General features: G+C 39.6%; 2 protein-coding genes across 4 annotated transcripts in view; one reads left to right on the top strand and one right to left on the bottom strand.

The window, feature by feature from the left end:
- Nucleotides 1-18,853, top strand: part of HDGFL3 (HDGF like 3) — a 78,826-nt gene extending 59,973 nt beyond the window's left edge. For both annotated transcript variants that reach the window (XM_043434612.1, XM_043434613.1), the window contains exons 5-6: nucleotides 1,962-2,108; nucleotides 14,141-18,853. In XM_043434612.1, coding sequence (XP_043290547.1) covers nucleotides 1,962-2,108; nucleotides 14,141-14,146 — 153 coding nt within the window. In that variant the 3' untranslated portion in view covers nucleotides 14,147-18,853. The remainder of the gene's footprint in view (nucleotides 1-1,961; nucleotides 2,109-14,140) is intronic.
- The window catches only part of TM6SF1 (transmembrane 6 superfamily member 1), a 31,134-nt gene continuing 26,428 nt past the window's right edge, over nucleotides 15,038-19,743 (bottom strand). The window contains exons 10-11 of one of the 2 annotated variants that reach the window (XM_043434611.1): nucleotides 15,716-15,877; nucleotides 15,038-15,173 (exon numbers count right to left, since the gene is read on the bottom strand). In XM_043434611.1, the coding sequence (XP_043290546.1) occupies nucleotides 15,171-15,173; nucleotides 15,716-15,877 (165 nt within the window). In that variant the 3' untranslated portion in view covers nucleotides 15,038-15,170. Of the gene's footprint in view, nucleotides 16,975-19,743 lie in introns of both variants that reach the window. The other variant, XM_043434610.1, reaches the window with a different exon arrangement.

The raw sequence follows: 19,743 nt of genomic DNA, 5'->3' as shown, positions 1-19,743 counted from the left end.
CATCTGTTTATTAAAGTTGAATGGTTTTCCTTTGTCACTCAAAACCGGTGGCTCACAAACTTTTCTGACTGCATCCAAGTTAGGTTGAGGGAAGAGTCCCACATCCCCCTGCCTTAGTTTCTATGGGAAAAAGGTTCAGTAACCGTAATGAAAAGCCATAGTGAAGCACACTTGAGGGAGGAGATATATATATATATGTATATATCACTTGAGCATTAAGTGTATGTATGATTCATATTGGAGCCATAACAGATACTGGAAAATTATTAGCAGAACATACTTTGCATAGAAGTTATTTACTGTAAAAAGGAGAGCTAATGGACAGGGAGGCCTGGCATGCTGCGATTCACGACTGAGCGACTGAACTGAACTGAACTGAACGGAATCAAGAGAACCTCAGAACAGGCTGAACTGATGCTGATAGTAAACCATTAGCAATCTTAGTTAAAAACCAAAGACAGCAATGGCTGGGTACACAACCGGTTTAAGACCACATTGATGAAACTAGTAAAGGGTGGGTCCTTCCCCAAAACTCCAGGGATTGCGAGGATCTGCATATGCCCAGTGAGAGCTTCCTAAGGTTACAACATATAGCCTGGCAGCCAGATTTCTCAGTGGAATACTGATTGTGACTCATTAGCAAAACTGAAGTAACACCCTATTTCTAGTCTTAAAAAATTATGAAAACCTGAAAAATTATAAAACTTAAAAAATTACTTACAGGGTTACTCGTCTGTATCCTTTGTAGGCACTATAAATTTTAGGGTGTTGTGCCTTATTTTCCATAAGAATTGCAAGTCAGGAACTGTTATTTGAGGATTGCTATGTAAAGCAATTACTCCATTTTGATAATTATACTGTATTTACTAGGAGAACAAAAGTATTTCACCTTTTATATCATCACACTTGATTTAAACTTAAACTCTAGGCACTCCACATTCAGATTATTAAATCTCTGCTTTCCTTCTATGTAAAAAAGTAAAAGCAGTCATTTTAAAGGGACATTTGAGGCTTGGTTGGTCATTTCAGTTAAGTAAAATAGAAGCAATGTAATTATAGATTCTGTCACATAGCTAAAAGGTATTTTCTCTTTAAAAGTTGCATTTTAAAATACAGATTGTCTGAGGCTTAATGAGTTTTCTTAGCTGTTATTTGCCATGTGCTTAAAGATTCATAAAATTTTTCAGAAAGGAAGTGTAAGTAAAATGCTACATTTCATTTTCTTAAAAGTGCACAGTAGGGCCAGCTTTTGATCATTTTAATGTTTTCTGCAAAGGAGCTCTGGCTGTGAACTCTAATTGTTTTCATCCTCACTGCAGAGTTCATCTTGGTTTCAGAAGCAAGATGATAAAAATGGAGCTGGTTCACCAGTATGGCCTTGAGTTCTTAAATAATTCTCCATAATTTAAAAAATTAAATTTGGATCACATGGTGATGTACAAGTTTTGCCAAGATCATGCCATATATGCCATTAAACTGACAGCTTCTATAAGTGCTCTAACATGGGTATCCATGTATGAGTCTAGATAGTTGATCTTGCTTCTCTGGACCTCACGCTCTGCTGTGAAATGATGGGGAAAGACAGGCGACCTTGAGGGTGCCTCCTAGCTTTGTAGCCTTCCTAGAGTGGTATCCATCAACTCTATTTATTCATTGATAGTGTTCCAGGTGTATGACTCTTCATTTTCTGCCCTTCATATCACACTGCTGGAAAGAACTAAAAGGTTATCTAGTCCACCTCTACTTCCTTTCCAGCTGGTTAAACTGAGGCCCAGGGAGGTGAGATGACTTGTCCAGGGTTATCTAGCTCAGTCTTAGTACTCTTCATGTTGTATCATGCTGTATCCTGTATCAGGCCACACAAACTGGATATAGGCCAGCTGTTCCTACATCTCTCACTTGGATTTGTGCATTCAGGGCTCTACTTTTGACTATAATTTTTAACTTGTCTAAACCTTTAGAAATCCTCTAAACAGTCCCGGAAATCTCCAGGAGACGAAGATGACAAGGACTGCAAAGAAGAAGAAAATAAAAGCAGCTCTGAGGGTGGAGATGCCGGCAATGACACAAGAAACACAACTTCAGACTTGCAAAAAACCAGTGAAGGGGTAAGAATATGCCTGTAACGTCTCCTACCTTCCTGTTCACCTGGAAGGCACTCTGCCTCAGAACAGGGTTCCTATCTCAGTGTTAGTAACTGTGGCCTTGGTGATGGAGAACATGCTCAGCTGGACCTATACATTCATTCCCTGCTCCTGAATAAGTGATGAGCTTCTCACAGTCTGAGAACAAAAGACAGCCAGGTGGGAATTACACCTGCCCATCAGTTTGGAACTCAGACAGGATTATTCTCTTTTAAACTAACTTCAGCGGCTTGCGAGTTTTTGAAAAGTTAGGCATGAAGTACTGAAATGGTGAAATGCCACCTCAGAATTTTCCAGTTGTATTTCTTTTATTATAAAATGAATGGCATGTTCAAAATAGGGTGTTTTATACTGCTCCTTCTTTCCTAGAAGCAGTATGTAATTTAATATACCCAGGGGACTTTAAATATTTAAATATTCAAATTATATGTGAATGTAAATGTTTAAAGTAACCAAGGGGGAAAGTTGTCCACTTTGAATCTTGTTCACTAGTGTTAACCTCTGTCAGTAACTTCAAGGTCACAGGCAAGTCAACATTTGTAAAAGTTTTAGTGAAGGCAGATTTGCCCTGGTCATTTTCCATAGATCTTTATGAAGACTAACTAGACAGCGGCAAATCATTTTAAAACAGTATCCATAAAACAAGTTATTATTCTTTAGTTCTGATTTCATTTCTGGTCTGCTTTTGTCAGTACTGTTTACCTCTCAACTGCCTCCTTCTTCCAGTAACCCATGTTGATTCCCAAGTTATGACAATTCTAACTACTCCCTTGTTCCTCTTACACAACGCAGCTTCACTCTGTCCTCTGCCTGCCTTCTCTCGACCTCTCCAGTAAATAGACCCCTCTCAGGAACACTGAGCTGCTAACAGTCACCAAAGGCTTGAGTACCTGACTTATATTTGGTTTTCTTTTTATCTCACCTGCTACCTTCATCCTAGGTATCTTTAATATGCATATAGCAAAAACTCCCACCACGTGTCTCCCCTTTACTACCAACTTCATGTCTGGCTGTACTTCCTGTGACAGAGAAGGAGGCAGTCTACACCCTTACTACTCCATGTGCAGCCTGCAGACCAGGTAACATCAACATCATCTGGAGGCTTGTTAGCGATGCAGAATCCAGGCTCAACCCTAGACCTACCAAACCAGAATCTGCATGTTAACTCCCAAGTTATTCATCTGCACATGACAGTTTGAGAAGCACTAAGCTCTACCTTTCTATCATCAGAGTCCAGAATATCATCTCCTCCTACCTTATCCACGGTTACCCCCTCACCCCCATCACTTGTCCCGCCTCTCTCCTGTGCCTTTCCTTTCTTTCCCACTGCTCCTTACTCTCTGCCTCTAAACAGTATTAGGTCTCCCTTATCCTTATAAACAGTATTAGGTTTCCCTTATCCTTATAGGAGCTTCCCTTGTTGGTCATGGAGAAGGCAATGGCACCCCACTCCAGTACTCTTGCCTGGAAAATCCCATGGACAGAGGATCCTGGTAGGCTGCAGTCCACGGGGTCGCTAAGAGTTGGACACGACTGAGTGACTTTACTTTCATGTTTCACTTTTATGCATTGGAGAAGGAAATGGCAACCCACTCCAGTGTTCTTGCCTGGAGAATCCCAGGGATGGAGGAGCCTGGCGGGCTACCGTCTGTGGGGTCACACAGAGTTGGACTCGACTGAAATGACTTAGCAGCAGCTTGTGGGTCAGCTGGTAAAGAATTCGCCTGCAATTCGGGAGATGTGGGTTCGATCACTTGGTTGGGAAGAACCCCTGGGGAAGGGAAAGGCTACCCACTCCAATAATCTGGCCTAGAGAATTGTAGATCGCAAAGGGTCAAATAGGACTGAGCGACTTTCACTTTCACTTTACCATTATAGATACCTCCCTTCTACTATATGTCCTACTCCTTCCACCTTTCTCTTCATCTCTAATTTCTTTAAAGTTATTTTTTTTCCTTCCAGTGTCCATTGTCTCACCCACTCATGACTTAACCCCTGACATTCTTGTTTCTTCTTTGCTATTTCATTGAAACTGCTCTCCTAAAGGTCCCTAGTGATCCTCCCATTACCAAACCCAGTGTCTGCTTTAGTCTTAATCTGCAGCATTTAGTACCGTTGGCCACTTTCTCCTTCTGACTGTGCCTCCAGCTCACTAGTGTCTTCTGCTGCTTCTCCCAGTTTCTTCTCAGCCTCTTCCCAGAGCACTTTCCTCCAGGCTGTCTTGGCACACTTCTGGTCTGAAAGCTTCCCCTCTGTCCATCTTAGGCACTCACATGGCTTCAACTGTCATATATGACTGATGGCTTCCCATTCTGTATCTATTGCATTGTAGATTCATTTTTCTGTTAATGAAACCATCTCTACTTTAATATCTTAAAGCCACTCAGAAGATAGTTGCTACCGGAAGTAGCAAGAGCAGCAGCGTGGTCGCGGCTGACACCCTGTGTGCCCGTACTATGCTCAGTACTGTCCCTCTCCTTAGTCCTCACAGGGGTCCCGGGGCAGGTGCGGTGGTCTGCACTTTGGAGCTGGGTAACCTGAAGCCGAAAGGATGGGCTCTTCAGGGCCTGAGTTAGAAGCAAGGGCCTAAGATCTTTTTATTTCTACCCTGTGTCTAATAATATAATTTTATATACAAAAAGATATATATAATATCAAGTAGTAAGCAATACCAGAGACCCTACCACTCAACACCAAAAATAGAATATAACAATAACTTGTATCCATTTACATGTTCTTTCCCATCCCATCTTCTTCCTACCCGGAGATAACCACTAGTGTTATATTTACCATTTCCTTCCATTTTCAAAAACTTAGCCCATACCTAACATACAGGTATATACTCAAACAATAATTAAATTTTGCTCCTTTTTGAGCTTTTTAAAAAATGATGACATTTACTCACTACTGTGCTTCGGAGATTCCTTCATGGGGTTATGTGTAGTTTACTCATTTCTCATTACTTTATAATACTCAATTTTATGAGTATATCACAACTTCTTTATCCAGCCTTCTGTTGACAGGCATTTTGGTCATTTCCAGCTTTTTGCAGTTAGGAACTGTGTTGCTGTGAATATTTCCATATTGTCTCCTAGTGTACACATGCAAGGGTTTCTTTAAGAATGTGTAAACTCAGACTGGACAGGCTGAGTCACAACTGTTTTTATGGTGTTTATAAGATAATGCCAAAAAAAAAAAAAAAGATAATGCCAAATTATGTCCCTAAGTTGTTGGACCAGCTTATACTCCGCCATTCATATATGAGTTCCTGTGACTCACTTGTCATTGTCAGACTTTAAAATTCTTCCCAATATAGTGGGTGAAAATTCTAATCTTAATTTGCAATTCTTTGATCAGTAATGAAGTTGAGCCTCTTTTTACCTATTTGACCACCTGTGCTTCCTCTTTTGTGCAGTGCTTGATTTGCAAATTTTGCCCATTTTCTTACTGAATGTATTTTCCTACTGACATGTAAAGGACTCCTTTACATATTCTGGATTCTAACAGACATGGGTGGTCATGTGCATTGCAGACATCTTCGCCAAGTTTGTGGCTTTTCTGTTCAATTTCTTAATGATACCTGTTAGTGAATAGACATTCTTTGTTTTATTGTAGTCAGATATATCAAGATTTTCTTGTTATGGTTGTCATTTTTCTGTATTGTTTGAGAAATCCATTCCTATCCCAAAGTCAGAAAGATATTCTTCTGTATTTCATTTTAAAATTGTAAACTTTTGTTTTTAACATTGTAGTGTTTAATCCATCTAGACTTGATCTTTGTGTGGGGTACTAGATAGGATCCCACTGCGTTTTCCCCACAGCACGACCATTTAACCAGCACCATGTATTGAACAGTCTCTCTCTTCCTCTCTGATATGCAGTGTCATCTGTCATGTAGCCATGGGTCTCTCTGGGTTCTCTATTCTGTTCCTTTCGTCAGTACTACAGTTTCTTAGTTACAGTAGCTTTATAATGTGTCCTGATATCTTATAGGGCAAGTAGCCTAATTTGGGGGGCTTCCCAGGTGGTACAGTAGTAAAGAATCCACCTGTCAATGCAGAAGACAGAGGAGACGGGTTCAATTCCTGGGTCGGAAGATCCCCTGGAGAAGGAAATGGCTACCCACTCCAGTATTCTTGCCTGGGAAATCCCATGGACAGAGGAGCCTGGTGGGCTACACTCCATGTTGCAAAGAGTTGGACATGACTGAGCACACACACAGGCAGCCTAATTTTTTTTCTTCAGATATTTTTTAGACACCATCTAGGATAGAAGGTCAAGAGGGGCTTTTTTTCTTGATGGGAGAATTTGCAGCACATAGGCTGATAAGAATGATACAAATGTGGAATGATCACAAAATAATAATGTAGGAAAGAATTGCCAAAGTAGGGCTCTTCAGAATGCAATCAGGCATAAAATCCAGTGCGCCTCTGGAGGGGCTGGTTTAGTTCATGCACTGAAATAGGAGGAACTTACCTGCCTCTGTGCCCAACACACTGTATTTTCCTCCTTTTGGGCGTGGGGGCAGGTAAGTAGGTACCTGGGGTGAGAGCTTGTAAAAGTTCTCATCTGATTGTTTCTGTCTCCTTAGGAAGCAAGGTCAACAATTGAGAGTGAGAGCAGGAAGAAGTGTTGAAATTTCGAGAGGAGGAAAAAAGGGATAAAATAGTTAGAATACAAAAGTGACTGGACTTTGGAACAGCAGGAAGGGCCCACTCAAGGTTAGTGGTCATTAATTTAAGAACAGTCAGATGGCTATGTGTTTTTCTCCAGGCATATTCAATTGTGCAATCACAGAAAAGTAGAGAACCGAGTTTATCCAGAATTGGAGTTTGCCCAGAGAGCAAAGTAAAGGAAGTTTGAGGCAGGGAGTTGAGGGTGTGTGTGAGGAAGAGATTAATTACGATGGTGGACACATGGAATCCAGAGCATGTTCAGAGGGAAATAGGGATGTGACGAAGGGACAGGATGAACAGATTTTGAATATCAGAGAGTTCTTGGAGTTGGAGTACTAGGTAAAGGGAATGGGCTGGAAAGACAAGTAGAGATGGAATAGTCAGATGTCTAGATGGAGTTATGGAAGCAGGTGGCAGGGCCGGTGCTCTTGGTGTCTTCAGTAAGACAGCTTTTCATTGTGTGAGCCCTGTTCACATCGCAGAACATGTAGTAGGACCCTTGGCCCCTGCCCATTAAATGCCATTGAAAACTCCAACCTACAATGTTCCCATAATTTCTCCCAAAAAAAGAGTGACCTTGTATTTGCAAATGCTCTCAGTGGTTGAAAATTGCTTGTTTAAGAAATATCCATGGAAATGAGCAGCTAAGGTAAGGTAGGAGACAATGTTTTTAGGGAAGAGGAAGTCCAGGAACTAAGAGGTTAGAGTGTTGCAAAGACAATCTCTGTGCATGTTGACAGCCAGCAGTTAGGATGCTGAATGACAGTGAGCCAGAGCTGACATCTTTAAGGAGTCAGGGAGAGTGGCTGGGGAGTCTTGGCGAAGACTGCAGTAGGGAAGGGATGGCGTCTTACAGCATTAAGACTAAAGTCCATAAGGATTTTTTTCCTGGGGGGAAGCACAGAGAGAGGAAGAATAGCTAGAAATAGTAGTAAGGTCAAGGTCACCTTCCCGGGCCTGTAGTATGAGAGCTGCGGCAGAGGAGAAGGTTACCAGCCGGGGGTTGCAGGGAAAGCAGCAGCAGGGTCTCCAGGGGGGAGCTAGATTGCAGTTAGAACAAGTTAATGAGTAAATATCTTGGGAATGAAGAAGGTTTGCTGATGGCTGACTGTAATTTCCAAGGGAAGCTAAAGGCAAAGGAGAAAAGGAAGGATATACCCATCTGAATGCAGAGTACCAAAGAATAGCAAGGACAGATAAGAAAGCCTTCCTCAGCGATCAATGCAAAGAAATAGAGGAAAACAATAGAATGGAAAAGACTAGAGATCTCTTCAAGAAAATTAGAGATACCAAGGGAACATTTCATGCAAAGATGGCCACAATAAAAGACAGAAATGGTATGGAACTAACAGAAGCAGAAGCTATTAAGAAGAGGTGGCAAGAATACACAGAAGAACTAGACAAAAAAGATCTTCATGACCCAGATAACCATGACGGTGTGTTCACTCACCTAGAGCCAGACATCCTGGAATGCAAAGTCAAGTGGGCCTTAGGAAGCATCATTACAAACAAAGCTAGTGGAGGTGATGGAATTCCAGTTGAGCTATTTCAAATCCTGAAAGATGATGCTGTGAAAGTGCTGCACTCAATATGCTCGCAAATCTGGAAAACTCAGCAGTGGCCACAGGACTGGAAACGGCAGTCAATTTTCATTCCAGTCCCAAAAAAAGGCAATGCCAGAGAATGTTCAAACTACTGCACAATTTCACTCATCTCACACACTAGCAAAATATTCAAAATTCTCCAAGCCAGGCTTTAACAATATATGAACCATGAAATTCCAGATGTTCAAGCTGGACTTAGAAAAGGCAGAGGAACCAGAGATCAAATTGCCAACATTTGTTGGATCATCAAAAAAGCAAGAGAGTTCCAGAAAAGCATCTACTTCTGCTTTATTGACTACGCCAAAGCCTTTGACAGTGTGGATCACAACAAAGGGTGGAAAATTCTTCAAGAAATGAGAATACTAGACGACCTTACTTGCCTCCTGAGAAATCTGTATGCAGGTCAAGAAGCAACAGTTGGAACTGGATATGGAAGAACAGACTGGTTCCAGATAGGGAAAGGAGTACGTAAAGGTGTATATTGTCACCCTGCTTATTTAATTTGTATGCAGAGTACATCAGGCAAAATGCTGGGCTGGATGAAGCAAGCTGGAATCAAGATTGCCAGGAGAAATATCAATAACCTCAGATATGCAGATGATACCACCCTTATGGAAGAAAGCGAAGAAGAAGTAAAGAGCCTCTTGATGAAAGTGAAAGAAGAGAGTGAAAAAGCTGGTTTAAAACTCAACATTCAGAAGACTAAGATCATGGCATCTGGTCCCGTCACTTCATGGCAAATAGATGAGGAAACAATGGAAACAGTGAGAGACTTTACTTTTCTGGGCTCCAAAATCACTGCAGATGGTGACTGCAGCCATGAAATAAAAGACACTCCTTGGAAGAAAAGCTATCTAAACAGCATATTAAAAAGCAGAGACATTACTTTGCTGAAAATGGTCCATCTAGTCAAAGCTAAGGTTTTTCTGGTAGTCATGTATAGATGTGTGAGTTGGGACTATAAAGAAAGAGGAGTGCTGAAGAATTTATGCTTTTGAACTGTGGTGTTGGACAAGACTCTTGAGAGTCGCTTGGACTGCAAGGAGAGCAAACCAGTCAATCCTAAAGGAAATCAGTCCTGAATATTAACTAGAAGCACTGATGCTGAAGCTGAAACTCCGATACTTTGACCACCTGATGCAAAGAACTGATTGGAAAAGACCCTGATGCTGAGAAAGATTGAAGGCAGGAGAAGAAGGAGATGACAGAGGATAAGATGGTTGGATGGCATCACCAATTCAATGGACATGAGTTTGAGCAAGCTCCGGGAGAAGGTGATGACAGGGAAGCCTGGCATGCTACAGTCCGTGGGGTCACAAGGAATCAGAGACAACTGAGCAACTGAACTGAACTGACTGTAATATCCAAGGGACCCAGTGGAAGAGACTAAGGAATTGGGGGATGGGGGGGAGGCTTGCATTTAAGAGATGAGGTTGTAAATGAACACAACAAAGTGTCAGGTATGAGAGTCCAGGATGTGATAGATGCTCTGGAGCCCACTTGTGGCAGGAAGAAGGATTGATGGCTCAGGGCAGAGGGTGGTATTGGAGTGGGTAGCCATTCCCTTCTCCAGGGGATCTTCCTGACCCAGGGATCAAACCCGAGTCTCCTGCATTGCAGTCAGATTCTTTACTGTCTGAGCCACCAGGGGAGCCCCCAAAAGGATTATTGTCTCAGGGCAGAGGGTGGGGTGGAAGTTACATACATTGGTGGAGGAAGAAGAGGTTCTTACAAGGAGCCCGCAGAATTCCAAGACTCCCTTTATGTCTGGATGCCTGCCTTCATCCTCACTCCTCTAGCAGAAGCACGAGCAGAAAGGGGCAGGCTGCAGGGCACATAGAGCTCCCTTCTTGGACTCACCGAAGTGGAGGTGACTTTGTGGCCAGGACACCATGCAGATAATACACCTGCTGTGTTACCTCTTGCCGTGAACAAATAACTCCAAGACTCAGTGGCTTAAAATAGCATTTTCTGTGGGTCAGGAACCAAAATAGCTGTAACTTGTTGATACCTCTATCTCCAGATCTCTCCAGAGCTGCCATTAATGCATTAGCAGGAGCTCAAATCATTTTTGAGTTGAGGCTTGGCTTGCGGGTTGGTCCTTTTCCAGGCTCACTCAGGAAGTTGTTGGCAGGTTTTGGTCACTCATAGCTGTTGGATTGAGGGCTTCAGTCCTTCTTCACTGACTGTTGGCCAAAGGCCTCCCTTGGTTCCCTGCCATGTGAGTCTCTCCATAAGGCGGCTCCAGCATGGCAGCTGGCTTCATTAGCAAGAGAGAGGGTGGGAGCAACACAGAAGTCAACCTTTTGTTCTCCAATCTCAGAAGCGATATCCCATCACTTTTGCCTCGTTCAGATCATTAGAGGAAAGTCACAAGATCTAGCTACTCTAAAAGGTAGGGTGTTATACAAGGGTATGAATTTAAGGAGGCAGGTGTCACTGAGATCCATGTCAGAAAGCTGCCCCACCCTGAACCAAACACTGACAGCAAGGAGATTAGAACTGGTTTAGACCAGTCAGGTTCTGCCCATCCCTGACACTGGAGTCAAGTACCCAGATCACAAGGATGTCACATCGTTGTGGGGAGGAAGAAAGGACAGTAAGTGTGGGGCGGACAGCGGGAGGGTTCACTGTAGCCACTAACCAGTATTCATACCTTTATTCTTCTGACTAGGGACCTGTTCTTTCTACCATCTGGTGCTGCTGGTGCCCTCCACATCAGGCCCAGTCTCCTGATTTCTGCATAAAATGGCCTTATCACTCTGACCTTAGTTTGTCTTTTCAGCCTCACTTTTCACCATTCACTCGCATTTATTCCAAGCCAGTGGTTTATCAAGGTTTTTAGTCTCAGGACCCCTTTACTACTCTTAGAAGTTATTGAGGGCCTCAAAGAGTTTTTGTTACAGTTATTGATATTTACTTAATTAGAAATAAAAATAAAATTTTAAGGATATTTATTTACTTTAAAATAATAGTAAACCCATTACTTAACATAAAATAACACATTTTTGTGAAAAATAAATACATTTCCCCAAAAAAAAAGTTCTTGAAAAATTATACACTTTTTTACATTTAAAAATATATATATATCTTTAATATCTGCTTTAATAGAAACTCTCAGGCCATATTCTCATATCTGCTTCTGTATTCAGACTGTTGTGATATGTTATTTTGGTTGAAATATAAGAAGAAAATGTGGTCTTCCATAGACATGTAGTTGAAGATGAAGATAGGAATATTTTAATAGCTGGGCTCAGTGGCGTGCGCCTGTAATCCCAGCTTCTTGGGAGGCTGAGGTCGATGGATCATGGGTGCCCGGGGGTTCAGGACTCTGGCGCTGTGTAGAGCGGGCATCTGCCCTGGTACCAACATGGGGCTCCCTGGGGTACCAGGTTGTCTAAGGAAGGGGGGACCCAGCCAGGCCGGACACAGAGGAATATTTTAATAGTCTATTAAGGTCTTTAGTGTGTATTTCTTTTTTTTTTTTTTTTTTTTTAGTGTGTATTTCTTTGTGTGTATTCTTTAATATTACACCAATTCTGTGAGTGGTCATTTCTTGGAGGTTAGTTGCAGTGTTGAATCTAAACCTTTTATATTCTGTCTGGTTAAAATCCATTGGACCATCTGGCACTATGAATCTCTTCTCAAATTTGGAAAATATTTGTTCCCTGAGTTACTTAAGTTTTCCAAATATTTCACTATGAAATCTTTTTAATCACATTTTAAATATCACTATCTTGTCCAAAAAAATCTTTACATTTTGGGAAGCTGATGATTGTAGAGAGGATTTAAGTTTTCTAGAATCCTAATCTTCACTTAAAAGCCCAAATTTTATCGTTGGCAACGAATACTGTCAGTTATTTTCCATGAAGTAATAGGCTCGTTTCATTTATTTTTGACAAAATGCCAAATACCCAAGTCTGAATAACCATAGTTTATCTGCCATATTTCCAAGAAAAATCGGTGCTCCATAAAAAGACCCTGTGGCTTCTCCAGCCTGTAACTTCTGCTTACTATGTTCAGGGTGTCCTTCAGCCTGTTAGTGTACCTCACATTGAAATGCCTCAAGAGAGAACCCAGTGGATTAGCCAGCCATTGTGCAGTATGAAACTGGTGTGGCGCTGAGCATGGCAGCCAGTGCATAAAGGCACAAGTTCTAGCTGCTTATGTGGAGGAGATTTGCAGTCTAGCAAACAGAACACTGCTCAGAACATCCACCAGTGTGAATGAGCAAGGTATTTTTATCATATGCAGATGCAGATAGAGTGATTATGGTATGAGAAGTTAAAAAATTAATTTGTAATTTGACTTTATTAATATAATCCATTTACTAGTACCTCCACCCAAAAAGCATGTCCTTAAAGTTATAGCCACATTCTGCTACCACTTTCACTTTGTTGGGGGCACTAATAATATTCTGAGGCTACCATCAGACCATGTATTTTAAAAATATTCTTCAACATGGATTGAGTAGTTGTTACTAAGAATTTTCTACCGATGCAAACATAGAATATATTGCCTTTCACATTAATATTAATAAAAAGACATGGTTAATAAGTTTCTTTGGTTGATTAACAATTTTTTGTTGTTTTAATGGGTGTTTTCCTCCTTCACAAGGGAGGGAAATCCTCTAAAGCCTGTGAGTATGATCTTATTTCTAGCGCTTTTCTTTGTTAATAAATAATGAGGAGTCATTAGGCACTGTATCTTGCAAGTGCATAGATTTTAAAATGTAATTTTTTTTTAAGATTGGCTTTCTCATTTTGGTAAGAACAAAGAAGACTAAGAAATGTATTTCTGCTATCATGAGGGGATAGTAGGTTTAGAAACTTTCCTATTTGAAGGTTCTGGAATTAGTTGTATATTATGTATGGTGCAGGGTAGAGTTTGGCTACATAAGTGAAAAACATACCCATGAATGACCACATGCATCCTTCAAACAAGTTCATTCACTTAGTGAAGTGAAGAGCTGAAGCAGGCTGTTTTCAGAAAAGTATTGGGAGCCCAAGTTCCCTCTTTCATTTATCCCACAAGAACAGTATCAAGGGGGTTAATGCATTTGGGTTAATGATGAAGAAAACAAAAATAGCATGCCAGTGGGGAAATGTAACCTGACACAATTAAAAGTGGGACCCAAACTAAAACACAATCCTTTTAGGAAATGGAAGTATTTTATCTTTGTCAAATGGAAGCAATCTAAACTTTAACAAAAATCTAGGCTTCCTTTCTCTTTGTATATCTTGACTTAATATTATAAACTCTTGTATTTCATTGAGCCATACTATCACAAGTAATTAAGTTATAAATATTACACAGAATAATTTGCAACTCTGCAAATACTTTTAAAATTTTAAGAAATTTACCTTTCTTTGTAATACCAGAATCCTCATAAAGATGGATTGTCTCCATTTCCCCCTTAACTTTATGTATCCCAGCAATGCATTGTCCTGGAGTTTACAGAATGCACGCTACTTCACTGTGTCCTGCCAGACAACAGACAAAGTTTACACTAAAAATGCCCTAGTTTTTCCTTTAGCTTTTTGCACTGATTGGTATAAAGCAAACCCTCAGAGACTATTCTTGCTAAGTATTGTTAATGCTGCAATGCAGATTGGAATCTCAGAAAATCCCGGTGTATATTATAAAGATGTGGGTAGCTTATATTGTTAATATCCAAAATCATCTAAAGGCTTGTTTTCTTTGTGTTTTTTTCCAGACCTAACTATCATAATGAATGCTGCATACTAAGAAAACCACAAGAAGGTTATACGTTTGGTTGTCCAATATTCTCGGATTTGATATGAACCAACACATAGTCCTTGTTGTCATTGCCAGAACCCCAGTTTGTATGTACATTATTCACATTCCTCTCTGATGTGTTTGGGGGAAAAAAAAGACATTTTAGCCTTTTTTAAGGTTATTGACTTAATTTCATGTTATTTGGTTGCATGAAGTTGCCCTTAACCACTAAGGATTATCAAGATTTTTGCACAAGCTCATACAAGTCTAGGATCCTTTATCAAGGCAGTTATGTTCATCATTCTTCTGCCTTTTACTCCACCATCACCAAACACTCAGTTAAATATAAATTAGCATTTTTTTAAAAGGACCACTCAACATAATGCTTAAGGGATTTCTTCTCTGTGACAGAACCCAGGAACCAATTCCTAGATACATAATGTTGGCATATTGAAGGTGAACTTAAAATTGTCCTTCAGTTTTGAGGCCATGTGTAAAGTTGAATCATACTGTAAAATACCTATTCCGTATTAGAAATAGCTAGTTGACAACTTATACTTCTCAAAACTCATGTTGTTACGTACACAAACTCAGTTTCTATATGTGAAGTTAAGTGAGTCTTTTGTGTTACTCCAAGATAAAGGCAATGATTTATTTTCTCCCAATGCCAATACAATTTGAGCTAATCACTCAAGCTGGATACTTTACATTTTAAAGCTGGACTCAGCAGTAGCCCTATGGGAAGTAAGACAAAGCATTGACTTTTAAATATAGACTTTTAAACGATCTGTTGTTTTCTTTTGGAACTAGAATTAGAATAGTTAATACTCATCCACAAACCATTATTATGTGTACATTATTGTTGCAATTGTGATAATAGAAAATTTTATTTATTTTTATGCCAACTTATATTGTGAGAACACATTTAGTCAGTTTGGGTTTTATCAATCCTGTTATGCTTGTCCTTGGAACATCTTTTGCGTATTCGAGGTTTGTAGTTGAAAAGTTTACTGTAAAAAAAAAATCAAAAACAAAAAAATGTATTGTTTTTACAGAATAAATTTATTGGAATGTGTACTGGGAGTAAGAGTTGAGGTTGTAAACAACTAAGTTAGTGTAATTTGGCTTCATATATGTAATGTGAGGTATTAATGTAATTCATATATTAAAGCAAAAATTGTTAACAGCAAGCTGATAAGAGAATCAAGTGCAGGTGAGGCTTTTTCTTTTTTTTAAACACTCTGGGTTTTAGGGCTTGTATTTGTTTTTTTTTAACACTGGGGGGTAGGGAGAGGAACTGGCTACATGACTGCTTGCATATCTATGTTACTTACCAGTTCAGTGGACCCCTAAATTCACACTGGACATTATCCATGCACTGATCTAGACCCCGTTTTCTTTTAGGTTTTCTTATTTTGGTGACGAGCTAGTAAATAGCATGAAAGAAAAAATGTGAGTAGCTCTGAAAGCTTAGGGCTATTAGTGATGATGCTGGTGATGATGGGAGTGGTGATGATGGCACCTGAGGACATAAGAGTATGGATCCACTTACCACTCCTGGGCACTGAGGAGGCGGCTGTGTTTTGGGTTTGTTTCTCTCATTTAGCAAATACTGATTTTCCTCTATTATACTCGACTCACGCTTCCACATGATGAACAGTTCATTTAAAAGACAGTAGGAATGCCAATCCAGTTCTTTGTCCTTACAAGGTACCTTTTAATTTTGAATATTTTAATTTAAAATCAAGGAAATTTAATTAATTCATCAAAAGTCCTCTTCATCACTCACACTAAAACATAAGGAGAACGTAGATGACATTTCGAATTGGAACATATAACTGACAGATTTTCAAAACAGAAAAGCTAAAGACCACAGAACTTTTTCTGAAAAAGAAAATACACAAAATGTTTCAAATTTAATAAGATTTGTCTTCATAAAAGGCTAAAAATAATTTATTAAAAATATACACAGAAACACAATAGAAATATTTCCAGTCACTAGTAAAATAAAGGTAATAATAAAGTTATAGATCCCTTCTTAGCTGTTTATACTCAATAAAAAATTTCAGTGAAATGGAAAAAAAAAATTTTTCAGTGAAAGCAGTTTTTGAAACAACAGTGAATAATTCACTTTCCTTGGGAAAACACTTTTCAAACAACATTTTTAAATGTTCGGATAATTTGTCTTTTATAATGAGGTTGATCATAAAGCATATACATCTTATATGCAAAAATATTTCTCCAATCTGTATTTGCTGGTTTGAAATTTTTAATATGCATAGGCCATTTTCACTTTCAAATAGTTTCCTTTTCATGTTCATTATTAGAGGAGCTAAATTGTAATTTTTCACACTTATATTTAATATATGCAAACAGAATATTGAGATAGGTGGTTGTTTATTCACAAATACCTTGAAATGTATCTCTTTAAACAGACTTTCTGAATAACTTCAACTTTCCTTCAAAAAAAGATTTACCCACATAATTCCTATGGTACAGAGTACAGAGCAAGAATTGATATATTCATAAATGTTCCTGTACGAGAAGAATGGGACCACATATAGGTACCAAGATAGCAAAAGTCAGTCATCTGGAGAGAAAGAACATAAAACAATGTTTTTATTCAACTTTTTCATCTGCCTTTGTTTTTATGAAGAATTCGGGTCTGTAGATACAGCGATAGGCCAGGAGCTGGGGAAGAACTCCATATGCTATGTTTAAGGCTAAAAAAATGATTTTCGCTTCTTCAGGGACTCTGTAGACATAAGCAGTTCTAGCATGAAGAGAAGCACCGATGTGAGAAAACTGAGCCTGTCATGTTTGGGGAAAAAACAAGGGGGTGTGGTAAGCATGAGCTCTGCGTTCAGTTGGACACACATGCGTTCCTAACGGTCCATTCAGACCACACTCCTGTGCCCTCAAAACCAGATTTTCAAACAATCCAGAATCCTCAATATCTCATTAAACTTGGGGCCAGTCTTGATATAACCATTCAAATAAAGTAAGCTGCCTTTAGCATGTCTTTATCAGACTAACTGATTTTTAACCCATCTAGTGCCCACCCTGCCCAGCCCCATACCAAACAGTAGTGGCTCAATTTACAAAAGAAAAATCTGAATAAAATCTGCTTTGTCCTGATTTGCATTCTGGAGATATCCTATATAGGAACTCAGCTGTGGCTCACACAATGTGTTCTAGTAAAAATGAAGCAAGTACAGAGATTAGACAGCTGAAATATTTTTAGCATAGCTATTTAAAGAGAAGCTCTGAAAACCTCAGCTTCATTTATATCAATTCTTTCACCTACTCCTTGGAGCAAGAGCTCAAAGCCCTTCAATTATGCATTTTGCTTGTTTTTTTACTTGTATATTTGTTTTTCCTTCAACTTAAAAAATACTAAGGGTTGTTTTGTAAGATAAGGTGGGGGTACGGATTTGTTCGCTCTTTTATAAAATGGCAAATGTACACACAGGCAACTTTTTCACATCAAATTATTGAGACGTCCAGCTTGTCAGCATAAGCTGAATTTACAAAACAGACAGGCAAGCACTTCCCACTTGTACTTAGATACCTGCTCAGAACATACATCCCAGAACATGCCAATTGGCCTTTTTTGATACTTTTCATAAGCACAGGTGAAAATTGTATTAGAAAAAGGCTTCTGTGAAAGTATTTCCTCAGGATCCTTGTATCATTACAAAATGCAGCCCTGGAGTCTTTACTTCATATCATAACTGAAACTCAAGATATACGTGAATAAAAGATTGGGAATTTAAATGTAGTAAGTGGTGACTTATTAGTTTATCAGGATTAGAGCAAAGAGACAAAAGGTAAAAGGACAGAAATCATGAGAATGAAAATGAAATAACTTGCTTTAAATACGTACAAGTTATCTTACATTTCCTTCCATATGAAATCAGGTTATCCTACTAAGTGATTAACAGAACAAAAGTGTTACTTAGCACTTGATTTTATGACAAGAAAAGGACAAGTTTTCATAAAGCAGTATGTATACGGATGGTATCAGCAACAGGCATTTTGACAGGTTACATTTTTATAAAATTACTGATACATCCTGGGGGTGTCTGGTAGCCTTGTTCTTCTCTGGAAATAGGCATTAAATTAGTGTGAGTGGTATGTTGCCAAGGACAAAGGCCAGTACCGAGGCAGGAATCATCTGTCTGGTGGTCTGTGAGCCACTGAGAGGGCTTTATCCTCAAACACACCGCCCCCAGGGCCGATGCCCAAACACAACCCACCAAATACTAAGCACTTCATCTCTGGGCTGTGAAAACAAAAGAGTTAAGGGCCTTTGAAAGGCTGCCCTGAGGACCTGCTCTTGTGGACATTCTAAGAACCCCCAACAGGAACTTGGCCCCCATCACAATTTTTTTTTCCCAGGGCCAATTTTGAATAAAAATATTTTTCTGAATATATAATCAGACTTTTCTTCTGGACCAGGTGCCATATTTGACCCCTGACTTTCAGAAATGTGCATTTGGTATCTATCTTTTCAGACTTACATAAATCTCAAATCAAACTTGGGGAAATGCAAATAACAGTTTAAGAGAATAATATGAGCCGTCATGCCTACTTGCATAGGGAACCTGCTTAAAAAGTCTTAATATCAAAAAAAAAAAAAAAGTCTTAATATCATAGGCTCTTTTCCTGCACTGACCAGTGCAGTTAATACCTCATTTTCACAAACAGCAAACTCATGGGAACATTAAAAAATGATCATGTCCTTTAGATTAGATTGTAAGCCCACCGGGCAGGTACTGTGTCTGAATTTTTGTGTGGCACCTCTCACATTGTTAGAGCTCAATAAATGTTCAACAGTAATGGTCTTGTGACTGTCAAAATACAAAAAGCTTCTACAAGGGATTTCTCTATTTTTATACCTATTTTAGTAGGCCTTTTGCTTCAGAATTATTTAATAAGGGGCAGAGGTGATCGAACCCAGGTCTTCTGCAGGCAGATCCTTTACCATCTGAGCCACAAGGGAAGCCCAAGATGATTGCATTTCTAGTTAAAAGAGGTATGTAATTGAGAGAGAAGGCCTGAGGCCGGTCTTCTGCAGTATCTGGTACTGCTCATAGTTCTGACAGTGTATTTAGAGTAGCTTCACCTCTACCTGAGTGATCAGCCCAACCACAGCTTCCTCCCAAAGCATATGCTGTCTGGTTTCCGGGATGCTGAAGTTTCAAAAGACCCTCCGTCTCACTTGAGAAGGGTTCCCTTCGAAGTACACAGCTGAGAAGGGGCTGCATTGAGCTTCCTGGTGATGTTCCCACCAGCACACAAGACCTCCTTAGAACAGGGCCTGGAGAGCTCAACTGAGCACCCTGCTAGCATCTGGTGACCCGGTGACCTTATTGCTACTGAATTGACTCATGGCCAGGATCATAGGTACAAGTTATAGGTCCCAGAAATTCCTCCAGAATTCAGTGATGTGAGGTTGAGCACCTCATCATTTTTCCTAAACTTCATTCTAATCATTTTTTACCTTAATTAAGAGATTATGATTTTTTTTTTTGAGATTATGATTTTTAAAGAATGAATGGTTGGGATGAAAAATGA

This window comes from Cervus canadensis, chromosome 17 (genome assembly GCF_019320065.1).
Source record: "Cervus canadensis isolate Bull #8, Minnesota chromosome 17, ASM1932006v1, whole genome shotgun sequence".
NCBI classification, from domain to species: Eukaryota; Metazoa; Chordata; class Mammalia; order Artiodactyla; family Cervidae; genus Cervus; species Cervus canadensis.
The sequence above is the reverse complement of the archived record's forward strand: the minus strand, read 5'-3'. Positions and strand labels throughout refer to the sequence as shown.